Source organism: Verticillium dahliae, genomic scaffold (genome assembly GCF_000150675.1).
Source record: "Verticillium dahliae VdLs.17 supercont1.6 genomic scaffold, whole genome shotgun sequence".
Classification (NCBI taxonomy): Eukaryota; Fungi; Ascomycota; class Sordariomycetes; order Glomerellales; family Plectosphaerellaceae; genus Verticillium; species Verticillium dahliae.
Window position 1 is genome coordinate 1,194,894 of NW_009276926.1, and position 17,810 is coordinate 1,212,703.

A 17,810-nucleotide genomic window follows, 5' to 3' on the forward strand; every position below is an offset into this window, starting at 1 on the left:
TCAGGAAGCTTGTGAGGCCAGTTGTGCAGGTTGTGTGCGCGTGTAGAATAGCTCCATGATTCGATGCGCTCGCTGCTGGTCGCTCAGACTGCCAGTCCAAACAGTATACCAACCCTAAAATCGAGTAGCGTGTACGGCTCTAGCCGTATCGAACGACCATCCATGTCACCCTCCCAGCTACCTCTGGGTGGCGAGCAGAAGACGCGGATCTGATGTCGAATCTGATCGACAGCGTGTCACCAACGGCGCCTGCAGGATATGCTGGGCTGCAAGCCTGTGAGCTTCACCCACCATTTCGTCATCGGAGAGAAGGGGTCGAGTTTGGAACATCGACGGTCAGAAGGTAGTCATCCAAGCGCCAGAGCTGGCACGCGCCGCAGTGCTATTGAGACAAATCGTCGTCCCTCAAGTTGTATGGGTAAGGTACGGGGTCCAGTGAAACGTGAGACGAGCGATGAGGCGTTTGGAGCTGGAGCCAGCTTCCCTCGTCCTCCCGAGTTCTGAGTCTTTGGAGGACCATTTGTGTGGCTCTGCTACGTCAGGCTGGCCTTTATGCAGCATGGTGAAGCACACAGTCCCGGCCGCATCTCCGATCAAACAGAATTTGGATCCATCTTGTGGCAGGGAGACATCTTTCTTGAGCAACCGTCCCAAATCCTGCTCATTCACACGTTACTATTCACTCAGTCGGGCGTTACGCCAATGGCCGTTCCTTGTCGCTATTCGGTGGCTCGAGTCACCGAGGCCGTGGTGTCGCAGCAGTTGACGCATGCTTCGGGGGCCGAAGTGTAATACCCAGTGGACGCAGACTGCGTAGTCCGTCCTGGAACTGGCAGGCTGACGTACGTCCAGACGCGGAGTATTAGCGCGGCTCGTACTTGTCTGTCTGTCCATCCATGGCGGCGGTGCATGAGTAAAGGCAGAAGCCATAGACCGCACATTTGAGTCTCCAGAGAATTGCGATTTCCATACCAAAGCCATTGTTCCTGCTACAAGCTTTGGAAAGCAATTCGGTCTTGGTTTCGCTCACAAAAAAATGGGGCCCTGTTGGGAGATCCGGCTGATAGGAAATAATCCCAAAGTCTGTGGGCTGGTTCGCTGATGGAAAAGACCTCCAGTACAGTGAAAAGCCTCGGCATGGTGCACGCCAATAACAGTGCTCGTCGATTTTGGTTCGAGGGCACTTGTGGCGCTGTGTCCGAGGGGGGTTCTTCCCCATATGCCACTTGTAAACTCAACTACGCCACACTCCTTCGTGCACTGGTCTGGTTCAGGCGAGAGAATTCCATCTGACAGGCGAGGGGTGTAAGCCGAGCGGCACGGATAGGACCGTGTTCAACCAAACTTTGTGTCCTTCTGGGCCATTGTGGCAAACCTCTGCCAGCACTCTTGAAGAATTGTCTGGGCCAGCAGGATGAGAAGCCGGTACCGACAGGACAGTTCGCAATAAGATTTTAAATGGAGCCTTGTTCGAACAAGACCATGACGTTGGCAAAAAGAAATTTCTCACAAGGCGGGAAGACGTCGGATGTATTGTGGCGCGGGTCTTGTACCATGTATGGAGCCAGAGACAGCATTGGCAGCCGTCGGAGTTGCATGATCTTACACCTGGACAGGGGATCGATCTAGCTGGTATACATGTGCTGTAAAGGTGCGTGTGTTTGGTTTTCGCTCAGCTCATCAAGGATGTATGGGGGCTATCGTTTGAGTGATCGACTGAGAAGGTTGACCGAAACAGGAAGCCGTCGAATGCGAGGGATGGATGATTTCCATCGTTAGGCGATCATTTCGTCTCGATTCCAGTATGGCGTCGGAATGTCGGGCAGCTCATAGGACGATCAGCGTATTCCATATTCAAATGGCCAACTTGGGATGACTCGAACGAAGTTGGAGATTCAAGATGGGAGTTTGGCAGCAACGGGGGACTGGCGAAAAGGGAACGACAGGCGGACAGGCAGGCAGGCAGATCCTTGTATCCCAGTCAAGGCAAGCTCGGTGCAGGAAATCTGAAACGACGCGACACCAAATACTCTCCTACCGAGAGACCACTAGCCCAGAAGAGGAAGTACACTCCGGGATACTTTCTTCTTGGGGAAAGAACGATCAACTCGTGGCTTGCTGGGCTTGCTGGGCTTTCTGGGCTTGCTGAGAAGACCCCCCCTTCTTGCTTGGTAGCCTGCATGGCACCTACCCAGATTATTCTGTCAGTCTTTTTCCTCGCTGGTGGAAGCAAGAGACCCCCCGATCTTCTTTCTGGTCAGAGGGAAGAGGGGGGCTGATGAGGTTGCGAGATCCATCCAAAGACACATCTATGCCTTTATGCAGCATATCTACGGCACACAACACCAGGGCCGACTTCATATTGAAACAGCTCTTGTTGGACATTGGCCCTCTATCCGCCAGTAGGTACTACATGTACCGTCATGCCACGGGCAATGCAGCTTATGAACCACGTCCAGACCCAATGCCGTTCATCCATACTCCACGGTACCGCCACACAACTTATGCCATATCGGACGAACGCGATGGCATAGAGCTGTACACAGGAGAGAAGAGCTTTTGGCTTGGCCAGCTAGAGCTCCAGGCGGACTGGGCCTCAATCGGTCCAATTCTTGACACCGACACCATGTACTTGTACAGCTAGTTCGGCTCTGCCGCCACGCGCCATGCGTCCTGAGCCCCGACGGCTCAAATCTCAGCTCCGACAGCTTCAGCTTCTACATCTGGATCAAGCGCGAACCTTCGTGTCCATGAGAACCTGGGTCTGACGTGCTGCTGACCCGTTCCCTCGTCCCAGCCGCAACGCCGCCCTGCGTCTATCCGTAAGCTCAGAGGGGCAGGAAGTACCAAACACAGACAGGCCAGGCCAGGCCAATCCCATTTGCGGCCCCCCCCCCTCTTCCCTGAAGCGCATTTGTCGTCGCGCCGGCTTACAAGATCGACAACCCTCCCTCATTCGAGCGTGTCCGCTGATGGCTTCAAGACCGAGAACTAAAACCAGTTGGCAAGCAATCAAGGCAAGGCATGGCATGGCAACGCTCTGTTAGCGCTGGTGCCATCACAGCGCACGCGATCTCCCATACCTCAGGGCTTAGCTTACCCAAAGGCGGGATTCGACGAGCCACCCAATGCGGGAAGCATCGGCGGCCAGCAACGAACGGCCGCGGGCTGGTGCGTCTAGGGCTTTGTGCTCCTGGGACAGAGGTAGCCTCTACAAGCAATCGACAACAGCGATCTTGTTCGTGGTTTGGCTTTTCTCGTCTCAAGCCTAGTCGATCAAGTCATTCATGCTGTCGCTCTTGGCCAACCAAAGACAGTCGAAATGTACAAAGATCAGCTTCACCTAGACCGCCGACGCCGCGCTACGTGGGCTTGTACTGTAATCGACCGGGACAGCATCACCACCGCCAGCGGCCCAGTCATGAGTCTAGTGATAAACACTGAACTATCAATGCATTCCGTCGGACGCCCATCCCATCCCAAGAAGGCATAAACCGCGAAAGCTACCATCATCTTGGTACATGCACACGAAGCCTGCAACCCCTCCTCTTCGGCGTGGGGAAGACACAGCCTGTCCGAACGAGCACACATGCCGACACGTTTCAGCGGACCAACAGTAGTTTTGCCAGCCTGGTGCTGTACCTGGATGCCAGGAACAGGACAAGGACAAGGAAGCAAAAGCGGGGGCAACATGGTGAGCCGCCCATCGTTCAATCCTTCAATCAAACGCAGTCTCCAGTTTGGGAGACACCAATTCAAGCCACGGTGCAGCCACGGCGGAATCCAGCAACGTCAGGTCACTGGCTTCTGTTCTATGTACCTGCCGTATCTCCACGAGCCTGTCGCCTCTCCAGCTCGCAGGCTCCCTAGAACCGGCGGATATCTGACCGCACCCAGTTTGGTTACCATTTGGGGTTGTGATCGCCGTACCGCCACGCAGGTACCTGTGGCGTGCGCCGTCGAAAACGTGGTTGACAGCCACTCTGACAAGTCGAAGAAAGCGAGGATATCCACCAAGCAACCTCCACTTTCGCCTCTTCCTTGCTCGTTGCACCGGCTTCAGTTCCGCTCGACTAGAGAATTGCTTGCCAGCCAGGCCGGTTGGTATGCAAGGTGCGCACACGTCCAAGGCAACAAGTAAGGATCGACAGGTCTAGAACCTGGCGGGATGGAAATCACGCATCAACATCTGGAGCTCACTCCTCTGATCCTGCCCTTTTCGAGACGTTTCGGTTTGCTGCCCTTCTCCCCGCCTCCCAGCCCGGGGCGAGCGAGTCAACGAACCCGCGCGACTGGGAAGCGATCCTGGAAGGGCCTCAAGCACAAGTTGTATCATCCACTCCCGCCCACTTCGTTGTCCTCCCTCCATTTACCTAGGCTGGCCAGGGTCCGTGGGTGAGGGGGCCTTGCTTCTCCGGTCCCAAGTTTATTAGGTGGATCGGACCTTTCACAGTGTCACTCCATCTCTCTCCTACCAGATCTGCGATCTTTACCCAATCAATCTGGTTGTGCGTTCTCAGAGAGGAAAATTGACGACAGACACGTACGACTCGGGCGATTCAGACAATTCGTGAGGAACGAATCCATATACCAGACACTGGTCGTCAGCAGCCTCATCAAAACTTGCATTGGGAGCAAATGCGGTTTGCTAATTGGAATGTCACATTGGCCCCCTGACTCGGCTCCGCGGCAAGGGCTGTGTTATACCGTCGTGGTTATAGGAGCAAGTAGCTCGGCTACCCGCCGCACCAGAGCAATGCAAGCGACGAGCCACCGTCGTTTTGTTCGTACTGCGGCGCGGATTCTTTCTCATCTCCCGTTGTCAAGCCTCACATGGCGTCAGCTCGAATGTGCAAGTTAAATGAGAAGTGGGGTGGTGCAAACACGCCTTGGCATCGCTGGCATATGCAGCAGGCATCCTGAAGCAATAGATCTGCGACCAGGGTTGAATTCTCACTCGAGACTAATAATCACACATACACTACAGCTTCAGCCGACATGCAACTTGCATTGTAGGGTTTGCTCATTGCTGGCATTCTCCTCCCGAAGTGGGAACAGTGTGCAAGCCTGAGAGATGACTTGCATTCTGTGTGAGCGTTTTCTGCGGGGTCGTACCATTACATACAGTAGCTCAAACTCGAGATTGCGGTGCCCGGGATCGCTCATGGATTTGCCCGCCACGAGGTCGTACTTTGCACCTGTCCAGACTTTACAAGGAGGAGATAAGGCTGGGAGGCAGCTGGGCTTGGGCTGGCACGCAAAGGATCTCATGCAAAACATGACGCCGTGCACATACACACACACACATACACACACACACATACACACACACACACACACACGGACAGGAACGAGGAACGATGTTCTATCACGGACGTCCAAGAAGGTCACATGAAACACCGAATCGAGAGGGGAACCCTCACCAGACAGCTCTTCCGATGCGAGGGCGATCCTGGGCACGGCAGATGAGCAAAGCCTGCTTTCCCCTCCCGCAACGGTCATGCCCGTGCGCTGTTCGGCGGTCCGTGAGCACCCAGGCCGGTCCCGTAGGCGAAAATGCTCTGGGGTGCTCTGTCAGTATGTCCACTACCTTGAATGATGTGGTTGATCTTTTGTGAAGGAGGACAAGAGATCCATCTGGCGGCTTGTGCTGCGTTTCTGTTGGTGTCATGGACGCAGTGACTAGGCAGGTGGGCCGACGGGGACAAGATGCTGGTATCTCTCCAGAGGAGCTTCTTGTTCAAAAGGATCTATCTGCCTGTTCTGTCTGCTCACCATCAGACGTGACTAACAGGTTGCCCCAGCCTGGCGGACCTAGGGCGGCCTAAAGCCGAATAAGCGATAAGAGTTCCAGCTCGTCACGACCTGTAATTAATCAGCGAGTCGATTTGAGTCAAAGAAGCGCGCGCACACGGGTTTCGGAGTCCCTTCCGCCCGCCCTGACCCTCGCCCGGCCGCGCGCTTGAGACGGCGGCAGTCGCGGCGCTGGGCCGTCCGTGATGAGGGCGCGAGACCAAGCCTTACCCCGCCACCTGGGACGAACGCACAGTCGGGCGAACCGACCCCTCTCGGCAAGGCAAGCAGAGCGTCTCATCTGATTTATCACGGCCGAAGCAGGGAGGGGTCCGTGTGCGCCGCTGGCTGTTGCCGGTGCTTATCGGGCGAGCAACAAGCCAGATGGGACGAACGCTTGAGACCGGAGGGCGGGGTGAGGGAGGGAAGGGGTGTGGCCAGAAACAAAGGGTCCGACCGAGAGCCAAGTCGACATCGGCGCGGACTTTTCGGCCATTTTTAGTCGTCAATTCAAACGACATGGCGGCTCCAGTTGGTCAGCCGGTCAGCCAGTCAGTCAGCTCATGATGCAAAAGTGCCTCGACCTCTGTTGCATCGCAGCAGTAATGCTTCGGGCCAAGATCTGTGCGCCTCATAACATCAGCCCACTCCTACTACGAGCTAGAGCGGCAGCCAGAGACGAGAGTCGTCTCGTGGATGGAGTAGCATGCATGGACTTGACGTGCTTCTCCTCGCTTGCTAGCCCGTGGCTGAGTCAAAAGGGGGTCGAAAGGGGGGGACTGGATAGATACGAGATGCGTTGTATCAGCCTGGCCTGTTCTCGCACTTGTGTGAAAGCTTCCCAACATGGCCTCCAAAGCTTTCTCTTTCGACTCCGCCGCATCAAAGTTTGGGAGTGAGGGTATCGTGCCAGGGGGAGGGGTATGAATCGTCACTGTCGTCTCAGGATGTTGATACTGCCATCCGAAAAATCGCATGTCGCCATATCCAGAAAAGGTATCAATCACATCATGATGCTCTCTGTCCTCGTCTGTGCTTGTCAGCCTAGCCAACGCAACCACAATCATGAACAGAAGGCACTCCACAGTTGCAGATAGAGTCCAGGCACGAAAAGAGTCACATGGGAGGTGGTGTTGTGAATCGGTATTCATCCCGGCAGCCTCTCTCTCTCTCTTTCGTCTTTCGGCAACGGGGCCATCAAAATAGACGCTCATACGTCAAGTCAAACAAAGTCCATGCAGCTGCCCGCCGCGATGTATCCGTCTTTCCCGCTCTCTTCCTCGTCCTGCCTTCATTTCCCCTTCACTGGCAGCGCACCACATACATGTGTAGGAAGCGTAAATGTACCATACAACAAGAGAAATAAAAAGGTGCTCCCCAATGATTCCCCCCTGTTTTCCTCTTTCCCAACCATCATCCCTTCCCGAGCGCCGTGCAGGAACGAGAAAAGTAAAGTGAGAAGGCAGAATGGGCTGGAAGAAGCTGTCTACCCCCGGGGGGCCACAAAACAAAAAAAAAAAAAAAACACATGAGGAAATATGAATCCCCGTCTGCTGTGCCGTTGCCCTGCTCAGGTGAGTAGGCATTACATCTTCTTTTGTCTTCCTCTTCCGCAAAGTCAAATCAGAAACATGCTGTAGATGCTCTCGTCCACGAAAAAGTCCCCTCAGGCTCCCTTGAAATAAAGATGCTTCGCCCACGCCTCGTCAAAGCTGGGGTTGAGCTACACAAGCCCTCAGCCCATGAAAAACCGGTCCCGGCTCGAGCTTGCGCTGTTCCGCTGAGCAGCGTCGAGCGGTACATTCTCCACACCGTCTGCCGAAGACGTCGTCCCCTGCCGTTGCGGCGGCCGCTTCGTGAGCACGCCTTTGGTCTTCTCTGGTTTCTCTGGCGTCTGTGTTGGTGGTGGCGGTGGCGGCAGCGGCGAAATCATGTTCGTCTCGCTGCTCGTGCGACTCTTGGTGAGTTTCTTGGTCAGCCGCTTCTGCGAAGGCGTCACCGACGGCGCGTCGGTTGCGTCCGACAGCCGCGTCTCGCTCGATCGTTGGCTTGGCGCCAGCGGCTCAACGGACGGGCGGCTGTAGGCGGGGTTGTCGCGAATGGGAATAGGCGCGCTGGCGGCCACGCCGTTGCCCTCGAAGCTGGGATACGCGGGCGGGCTTGGCGTTGTGCGCGAAGAAGGCGGGGTCTGGGACGCGGACGCGGGCACCGCCGCCGATCTAGGTGGCGGCGCGAAGGCGCCAGATGCCGGGGATGGCCTCACGGGTGTGTTGCTGCCGGGTCCCGTTGCCGCGGTGTGCGGCATGATATAGTTGTCCAGCTTTCGGCCCAAGACGTCGACCCGGACGGGTTTCGCGATGTAATCGTTCATGCCGGCCGCCAGGCACTTCTCCCGATCACCCTGAATCGCCGATGCCGTCATGGCGATGATCAGGACCTTGTTCACCGCCTCCAAGGGCTCGCTGCGGATTGCCTTGGTCGCTTCATAGCCATCGAGCACAGGCATCTGCACGTCCATGAGCACAACGTGATATGGCTGTCCTTCCTGCGCCTTTTTTCTCAGCGCTTCGAGTGCCTTTTGCCCGTTCTCGTACGCGTCCACCGTCGTGTAGCCCAGGCGTCGCGAGAACTTCATGGCGATGTTCTGGTTGATCAGGTTGTCCTCGGCGATGCAGATTCGGATCTGATCCTTCGGTATGGTCGTCAGGTGGATGAACGGGTTCGGCGCCAGCTCGTTGAGCGGAGTCGCGGGTATCGTGAAACGGTCGGCGATGGGCGGCGACTTGACCGTTTGCGCGTCGCCTGCATTGACGTCCGGCGTGGCCTTGTCAAAAGTCACGGTGAACCAAGCCATCGTGCCGACGCCCTCTTGGCTCTCCAGGTGAATCTTGCCCTTCATCATGGTCTCGATCAGAGATTTGCAGATGCTGAGTCCGAGACCACTGCCGCCGTACTTTCTTGCTGTACTGGCGTCCGCCTGCGAAAATGGCTGGAACAGCTTCTCGAGCTGCTGCTGTGGAATCCCGATGCCGGTGTCTTGGACCTTGAAGGTAAGCACGGCCTTCTCGTTCGAATCGTAATCGACCTGCGCCCCGATCGTGATGGAGCCATTCTCTGTAAACTTGAGGCTGTTGTTGATGAGATTCCCAAGCACCTGGTGCAGCCGAATGGGGTCGCCGTAAATGAGCATCGGGGGAAGGTTGATATCCTTGGTAATCGTGACATTCTTCCTCTGTGTCTTCTGCCTGTTGCTGTACGACACTGCACGCACGACCTCACGCACCATCTCCTCCGGGTTGAAGGCGATGACATACAGTTTCATCTTGTCGGCCTCCATTCTCGAGAAATCGAGAATGTCGTTGATGACCGTGAGCAACAGATCGGCGGACACCCGGATCGAGTCCGCCATGTCCAGCTGCTCCCTGTTGAGACTGCTGTCGCGCAGCAACTCCGAGTTGCCAATGACGCCGTTGAGAGGCGTCCGCAGTTCGTGGGATACGTTGGCCAGGAAGATTGATTTGGCCCTCGCTGCCTCTTCGGCCAGCTTGACGTTGCGTTTCGCTTCCGCCTCGGCCGCCTTGGCCTTGGCCTCGGCTTCTCGCGCCTGATCCACCGTGCTCTTGAGCGCCCGCACGTTCGACTCGTTCTCCTTGGACACCTTCTCCACGGCCTTCATGGCCAGCGAGTTGGAGTAACTGATGCCGATCTGGTTGACGAGCAGTTGCAGCACTGACACATTGCGATCGGTAAACGACCCTGGCTCACCTTCAAGGTAGAGGACGCCGAGCAGCCCGTCGTTGCCGGCTCCGCGGGAGATGGGTATCGCAATGATGGCTTTACTCAAGACGTTGCGCTGGAGCCACGCTTCGTTGACGTTGCCAAACCGCTCGTCGTTGAGGATATCCGGAATGAACAATGTCTCCCGGAACCGCGTGCAGTAGAGAATGACGTTCTCTGCGACGAGCGACGTGTGCGAGAGCAACTCGCGGCTCTCAGGGGCTTTTGCTCCCCGCTCAGGATCTCCGCTAGCCGCGAGACACCATCCCTGCGCATCGCGGACGATAATGGCGGCGAGTGTGGCCGTGCCACCGCAGGTCTGTAAGATGACGTCGCACATTGTCTCGAGAAGCTGGTCGACGTTGAGAACGGCCGAGATGACCTGAGACGACAGCAGGATCGCGTGCAGGTCAATCATATCGAGCGCAGGCAGACCGGCCCCGGCACCAGCTTGGAGGTGAACGGAGCCACGCCAGGCACCGATCCGTTCACCCTTCAGATCGACCAGCGCGCTGCTTGGAGCCAGTGGTAAATCCTCGCTCTCCTCGCCATCCATGGCACGGAAGTGCGGTGGAGGAGCGTCTGATGAAAAGTCCGTCTGCACACAGGCATCTACGGTCCGCGGGTTCCGTGTTGGGCCATGGAGAAGGAGCGCGTGCGTCTCCTCGATATGATCAGCCACGCCGACGGCACCAAATTGCCGATACAGCGCGGCAGAGTCCCTCATAGCCGCCCGGGGCAGACCGCCTCGCTTTCCTCCCGACAAACACACCGGCCATGAGATAGTTACCCAACGCCTCGTCAAAGGTGTGATTGTGCTCCTCGGCATGATCCAATGCCTCTTCGTAAAGCATGATTGCGCCGCCATAGTCCTTGCTGAGCTCGCAAATCTGAGCATCGAGAATCTTGTACCACGAAGCGTAGTTGACATCGTTGTACGTGGACCACTCTTTGATCTTTCTCGTAAACTCGCGCAGTGTTTGGATGCATTCTTGCTTCTCCGCCTCGAGGCTGTCTGGGTTGAACCGCGGGTCGTCGAGACGATGTAGCATCCGGCCAGCAAGGGACAGTCCGTAGAAGAATATAAGGTGGCGACTGTTGCGGGCAGACCACATGATATCGATGTTCTCGTAACAGGCTGCCCCAATCTCGATCGCGCGGTCATAGTGGCCAAAGAGGAAAAGCGGAATTATCTCCAACGTTTCGAAGAACAAGATGGAGCGGTTTCCCTTCAGAATTTTCGTGTCGAGCCGCGACTTGTATTGGAGGGTATTGAAAACATTGTCGCTCAACACGTGCTGTGCGTCCCTGGTTCTTGTCTTGCCCTGCATGGCACGACAGAGCTGCCGAACGGCGATGAGCAGAGTGCCGCCCCGGGTGTCGTCCTTCCAACCCTGAACGTCTTCGCAGGCATACTGGGCGAATGCCTCGACATCAGCAAGGTTTTCGCTAGCGTAAAACTTGAGCATCGCAGACAAGCCAGCGCTCATGATTGACGATATGCGATCTCCGGCGGTCGCAGCATACTCGACAGAGCCTTCCAGGTGTGTCAAGGCCACGCTGACGGGGAACTGCACGTGGCCGATGAAGATGGCATAGACCATGTAGCCTCTCGCCATGGAGAAGGGATCTCGGAATCGATCGAGCATTTCGATGCAGACATCACCAGCCTCCACAGCCAATTTAACGAGGTTGAAGCGGGAGAGAGCGATGATGCCAAAGTAGAGAAAGACCAGCCCAGACTGCGGAAATGCGCCAGAAGTCAAGTGCAGATCCAGCATGGCGAGGGTGATGCTGTAGAACCGGAGTGAGTTGCTCCACCATGCCGAGCTCAACGTCTCAGCCATGACGGCGGCGATCGAGGGTAAGGTTGGGTCCGGTGACACGGCCGGTTGCATCAGTTCCGTCTTGTCCATCGTCTGAATCTTGATCGCCAGGCGTTCAAATTCTCGGTCACAGCGTTCGTACGTCGGGTGTTCCTCTAGCCTGACATTCATGAGGCGCAAACACTTCTCCAGCGAGTCGCACGCTGCGGCCACATCCCCAGCCTGGGTGTGAATCCGTGATTGCAGCACGTACGCGGGTGCCTTGTCGATCGCCGTGCGTCCCTTCTCAAACAGGATAGAGAGAAGACGGCTCGCCTCTTCTTCTTGATTCATGTACAAACTGCACTCAGCCGCTCGCAGGTGTATCTGTAGGGTTTCGTCGTAAGACACGTCCTCGAGGCCATCGGTCCAGGGATTCTGTTGGAGGAGGTCCAAGGCCGTCGCATAATACTTGGCAGCCGTCGGCCGTGCCTCGTTCTCTGTTGCCGTTGCGGCGCACTCGAGGAGCAGCGTGCGAAAGGGTTCGCGGATCCTCACTCGCCGTTTGATCAGCTCGGCGGACTCGCAAATGTGTAACGAAGCAGTATCTCTCGCCCGAGCATCCGTTGAGTAGTACTTCATGAGAGTTTGGGCGATGATGAAGCGCATTTTGCGGGCGTTACATTCCTTGAGCGCGGCCGAGGCCTGGATGTAGCGGTCATGGGCAAAACGGAACCGGTCATCCGTCTCGCCAGGCATCAGAATACACGCGTTGACGGCAGCCTGGAGGCCAGCGATGACTTCATCGTTTGAGTATTTTGTGTTCACCTCTTCGGCGTTGGGATCAACACAAGCAACATCGTCCGTGTATTGGAACTCGCCCGTCAAGAGACGACTGACGAGCTCAAAAGAGAAGGAGTAGCCGAGAAGCGCAGCCCAGGCCAAAATTGCACGCGCCGATGGCGGGAGCTCTTTCAGACGCTGAGTGATGAAAGCCGTATCGAGAACATCGTATCCCTCCGTCTGGAACTGATCGAAGAGCCGGTCAAGATCAAAGTGCCAGTTGCTGTCCTTGTATTCGTACCAGATGCTCTTATTGCGGTAGCATGCGCTGAGCATCTCCCTGATGTAGAATGGGTTGCCAGCAGTCTTGGACTGGATGACTAGGGCCAATGGCAAAATGTCCTCTTTGGGTCGACACAACGTGGCAGCAACATAGTGCACAATGTCGATCTCGCTGAGGGGCGCCAGCGCGATCCGGGTGATTGTCGGCCTCCCTGTGCGCGAAAAGTCTGTAGAGCATGAGTGGTTGTCCGCTGCATGATCACAATATTTGGACTTGCCGTCGGGTTCTGTAGAGTTGACAATGGAATGAACCTCGTCAGGCGTCATTTCATCCGGCCGGTACGTCACAATAATGACCATCCTCATCCTTGCGCTGATGATCTGTGAGATCAGTTCGAGAGACTCGCTGTCTGCGAAATGCAAGTCATCCAGCACAAAGCATACAAACTTATTGGCCGTGATCATGCGCAGCACGTCCAAGAACGTGTTCATCAGCCTCGTGTTCTTCGTAGATGTGCCTGCTCGCAGGAAATCCTGGGAGCTTTGCAGCGGTATGCCCGGGTTCTTGGGCTGCAGGCCGGGTGAAGCGTCAGGAGACAGCCCCTGCTTCATGCTGTTTCTCATGTTGCGAGACCCCTGGAAGGTCGGTGGCGATCGCGCAGTTGAGTTATCAATGGTGCCGAGAAGATGTTCAGGGAGGCCTAATGCTTTGGCAAGCATCGGCCAGACAGGGCGTATGTAGTGTTTCAACGCATGGTGGAAAGGCGTGTCTGTGTGTTTCTCGCCAAATACTTGTCGGAAGAGCGAGGATAGCAACTTGAGCAAAGGGCCGAAGGCCTGTCTCCTTGCGTTGTCAAACTTGGCAGAGACGTAGTAGCCCCGCTTTCTGGCCTCTGCAAAGACAGACTGGAAGAGAAAGCTCTTGCCCAGGCCGGCAACACCTTCGATGGTAATGATCTCGCAATGTCCGCGGCGCCTAAACTTGGCCGATCCGAGTTGGCGGGACAAGCTCGAGGCTGTAGAGTCGGCCACGCTTTGCCGGTTCATATCACTGGTCCCCATGCTGTCCGCCAGGCTTCGCGTCTCGACAGACACGGAGGAGTTGCGTTCCCAGGGTCTTGCCATTCGGGCCAGAGGACCACTGTTGGTCGAGGCAACCGTCTCACCCGAGATGGTCTGGCTGTCAGAGAGCACCGACGGCACAAAACTAGCCCTGACCTGCCTAGGGTCTGAGGAGGTAGTTTGGGTGAAGGAGCCGCTGCGGCGGGCCGTGCCATCGGCGGAACTGGCTCCTTCGCTCGAGGCGTCGGCCGCGTCCAAAATGTCGTTGGAGAGGTTGGACCCGTCTGAAAATCGATTGCTGGCGACCTTTTGGCTCATGGCGTGGCTCTTGGCAGATCGGTCGATGACCTTGAGCAGTTCGTTCCTCTCTTTGGATCGCCCGATCATCATGGTCGGGAGGATGAAGAAGGAGGAGATATCCTTCTCACCAATGGTCCACTTTTCGAGGGCCAGCCAGTCTCCCTTTTCCAGAAACTCCTGGACCTTGACGAGATCGTGGCGTAGACCGCTCGCCGAATGGTAGCGATCGGCCACGCGCATGGCCGTACACTTTTCGATGATGCGGCCGATCACAGACGGAAGGTCTTCCCTCACTTTCGACAGTCGGGGTATGCTTCCCTTGAGCACAGAGTGGACGATATCTAGAGGCGTATCACCATCAAAGACGGGGTGTTGCGTCAGCATTGTCCACAGGACGACACCCAAAGAGTAAATGTCTGTCCTGCTGTCGGGCTCGGCGGGCATGCGTCCGGTCTGCTCGGGACTGATGTACAGCAGCTTGTTCTTCGCCCCGAGCTCCTTGGACAGGTTTGACCACGCCGAGCTCTGCAGTCTGTTCTCGAAGGACCTGGTGCCCGTACCGATGGCGGCGAGCTTGACGCGGTGCGTCTCGATATTGTAGTGGAAGGCGTCGGGCCTGATCTCGCCGTGCGTGGCGCCTTGGCCATAGTGCAGTATCTCCAGACACTGCGCGGCGCCAATGGCGAAGCGCAGAAACTCGGGCACGCCTATTGGCGGGTTGAGACTAAAGACCTCCTTTCTGTACGCCTCCCAATGGTCGTTGACCTTGCGCGTGCTGTAAAAGGCCGGGCCGACGTCTATCAAGTCGAATATGGCATTGCGTCCGGGGTGCTGGTAGATGGCCACAATGATGGACCCGCGGTCTCCGGGCTGCGGCGTCAGGCGGACGAGGTCTATCGGCTTGACGATATGCTCTCCGTGGGGGTCAACGGATGTGATGAGGTGCTTGGTAATGTGGAAGGTTCTCTCTTCGCGGAGGACATGGTAGGATATGCGTGCAATAACGGGTTCTTCGGGGTAGAGGGTATCGGGGTTCGAAGTCGGCATGGGAGGCGATGCGGGCGAGAGCGAGGGGTCTTTGCTGGCGTCGGCCTGGGTCTCGGCGCCGATGATGCTGGGGGAGCTGTAATGCTCAGAGGGCGACGGGCGGCCGGACTGGAGCCTCGCCGCAGACCCAGGGCTCGAGACGGGATATGTCGTGGGCGGGGAGAAGGGCGACACGAACTTGGTGCCGACGACATCCCAGATTTCATAGGTTGTATGGAACGGCGGATGACTGTCGTCCCAGGTGTAGCCGGCAATCTGGCGGAGTCGCTCGAAGAGGCGCGCCGGCGGATCATGCTGATCGTCGGGCATGATGGCGGCGTAGTCCATGCGAAGCAGAGGCCGCAGAGGGCGAGCTCGGATGGCTGTGGGATGTGCTGTTCAGCAGTCCTAGAGGCAGGCGGTCGGCTCAGGTTGGGGAGGAACAGAGCATCACCTGGAGAAGCTCGTCGGCACAGGCATCGTCGTCGGACTGATACACGGTCTTCTGTGCGCCCGGCGAGGGAAGGCTCAAGAACCGAAGCGCTCAGCAGAGGTGTTGATGCTACAGGCGCTGCGTTGGGTGCGAGAATGTTTTGCGCGACCAGTGGCCGGATGTGGTCGGCGTCTGGTTCGGGGGTGGGCGATATGATCAAGAGAGCTAGAGCGGAGCCAAAGCCGAATCGCGGTTTGGGAGGTTGTTGCGTCTAGGTAGGTACCTGGGAAGCCAACAAGGCAGCGGAACTCCTCTCGAAAATCGATGTGAGGCCAGGGAAGAAGAGGCTCTGCTATGATGGCTCAGGACAGGCACAGGTACAATGTCTGGTCAATCAAGACGAGGAGGCACCTCACTCGCCAGCAGCAAACAAAACGCAGAGTTGAGAATCTTCGTGACTCCACCCTCTCTATTGGACGAGGACTGACGACTTGGCTCGCGAGGCAGGCGGGATCTGGGCCAGGGCAAGGGACACTGAACCTGGTCGTTGACCGACACCAGGTCTTGGGGCCTTTAGGTTAGGGCCCATTGGGGCATTAGGGGGGGTAGGGGCCTGGACGCTGAGGTCCTTAGGTGGTCCTTAGGTGCCTAGTCAGCCATCTTGAATCAGTCATTCGAAGGAGCGGCCGCTCGGCGTGTGAAGTGGGGGCGGCCTCCTCGGGTAGTGCCTGACGATTGCTTTGTCCTGCTGGGTCGTCTCTGCTGCCAGATGACGACTCCTTGTCCCCCCTCCTCCCCCCGCCGCCTTGGAAGTGGCCCGGCAAAGACGAAGGTAATCAAACATGCTTTTCGTCGACATGGCAGCCCAGGACCAGAGCAGTCTCGTCTCTGCCATCAATACCTTAACAATCGTCGTCCCTCTAACCCTGACCATCAGCACGGCCAAGTCGGCAAGCCAGGCAAGCCAGCACAACCCGGTCTCCTCGCCAGGGACATCTCATCTTACAGGCCAGAAGAGCAGCTGTCATTCAAATGCTTGCAGGCCAACCCTGAGTCTCTGATCGGCCGGCCCTGTCCCCACATCTTCGGATCGAATTCCTTTCTGTCATCAACCCAGGCACCCAGACAAAAAACCACACGATGCATGTCGATCCTGTCCCTGTTACTGCCCAACCGAACGTTGCGGCTCCTCTCGTGCCTTGTTTACAATAATGGCAAGGCAGGCAGGAGAAGGGGAAAAGAAAAATTCACGGAACCGGCATGATTAGCGTGTCGGCTTGCAGCTGGTCGCGTGTTCCAAGACGGTCTCTCCGTCCAGCCACTCTGACAACCTTCTCGAAACCTTCTTTCTCTCTCTCTCCTCACTCTCAAACACGCCCAGTAAAATGTCCTGACCTCGTACGTGTTGATAACATAAGCGGCCCAGACCTTCAATGCCCCATGCCTCGAACACACCGCAGTCTTGGCTTGTTGAGTTGTCGCCTTTGCTGGGTCGCGGTCCAGGTGAGACCTGCACATGTTTCGCAACGGAGCCGCATTCTGAGACCACCGAGTGTGGTGGATAACGTGCCCTGCTGCGAGAAGATCCAGCATACAACAGTACGTCTGGAGGCAAAATGGCAAGGAGGGACGCAGTTGAGGCTTCACGACAATTCTTCATCTATCTAGCAGAGTCTTGGCATATCTATCAAACCTGACCCAACAGTGGGCCATCCGCCATGCTTTCTACAAATCCATCAACATCATGCCTATGACGCTTGTGCTTGCCTCCTGGCAAGCGTACCAATCCCATGTATCCTCAAAGCATGCATCATCACGCGGGTCCCCTTCCCGGAGTGCCTCTCCCATCCGAATCGTCCCTTCCAGCCAGGTCCCACAGCTGCTTGCTGTTCGCGTCCCACGCCGACTCTTTTAAGTCGCCCCGCCGGCCGGGCTCACCTTGATATTAAGTAGTCTACTGGACCTGCTTCGACGACTTGCGGCTGTGTGCGGGCTGCGAAGCCTTGGACACGGCACGCTCCCTCGTCGGCAGCTCCTTGGCGCCGTTGGTCTGGGTAGATGTGGGCGCGACAACAAAGTTCTCCAGGCGACGCTCCGTGTTGGCGCGGCCGTTGACAAAGTCGGGGTAGTTGAGCGTCAGCTCGACGGCGCCGTTGACAATGTTGTCTGCGGCCTCCACGCCGAGCATGAAGGAGTGGTCCTGGTTGCCGACCTCGTACCTCCAGCTGCCGAAACGACCGCGCGAGTAGATGTCCAGGTCCTGCAGCTTAGGCAGTAGGTCCTTGAGCACGCCCTCACGCTCCAGAGAGGGAGTGGGGTAACCGTGGTCGAAGCGGCGGTGGTAGGTCGAGACAATCTCATCCTCCGCGGTGATCATCTCCGTGTTGATAAGACCCTGAATACAGTCCTTGAGGAGGTTCTCCTGGTCGACGGGGCTTCATCGACGACTCGGACACCTCCAGCATGAATGAACCAGTAGGGACCTTTCCTTTGGGCTCGGTCGACGCCGCCTTGGTGCCATTGGCCAGGTAACAGGTCGCAAGCTTCTC

General features: G+C 56.8%; 2 protein-coding genes across 2 annotated transcripts in view; both read right to left on the reverse strand.

Moving 5' to 3' along the window:
- Positions 1-7,528: 7,528 nt before the first annotated feature.
- VDAG_03914 (peroxide stress-activated histidine kinase mak2) lies at positions 7,529-15,158 on the reverse strand (the record flags this gene model as incomplete). Its single annotated transcript, XM_009653998.1, has 3 exons — positions 7,529-10,168; positions 10,278-12,821; positions 12,885-15,158. The coding sequence occupies 3 exons, from the start codon at positions 15,156-15,158 to the stop codon at positions 7,529-7,531; spliced, it is 7,458 nt and encodes a 2,485-aa protein (XP_009652293.1).
- A 2,057-nt stretch (positions 15,159-17,215) lies between these two features.
- The window catches only part of VDAG_03915 (UDP-galactopyranose mutase), a gene marked incomplete at both ends in the record, with an annotated part of 2,011 nt that continues 1,416 nt past the window's right edge, over positions 17,216-17,810 (reverse strand). The window contains one exon of the mRNA XM_009653999.1: positions 17,216-17,683. Coding sequence (XP_009652294.1) covers positions 17,216-17,683 — 468 coding nt within the window. The remainder of the gene's footprint in view (positions 17,684-17,810) is intronic.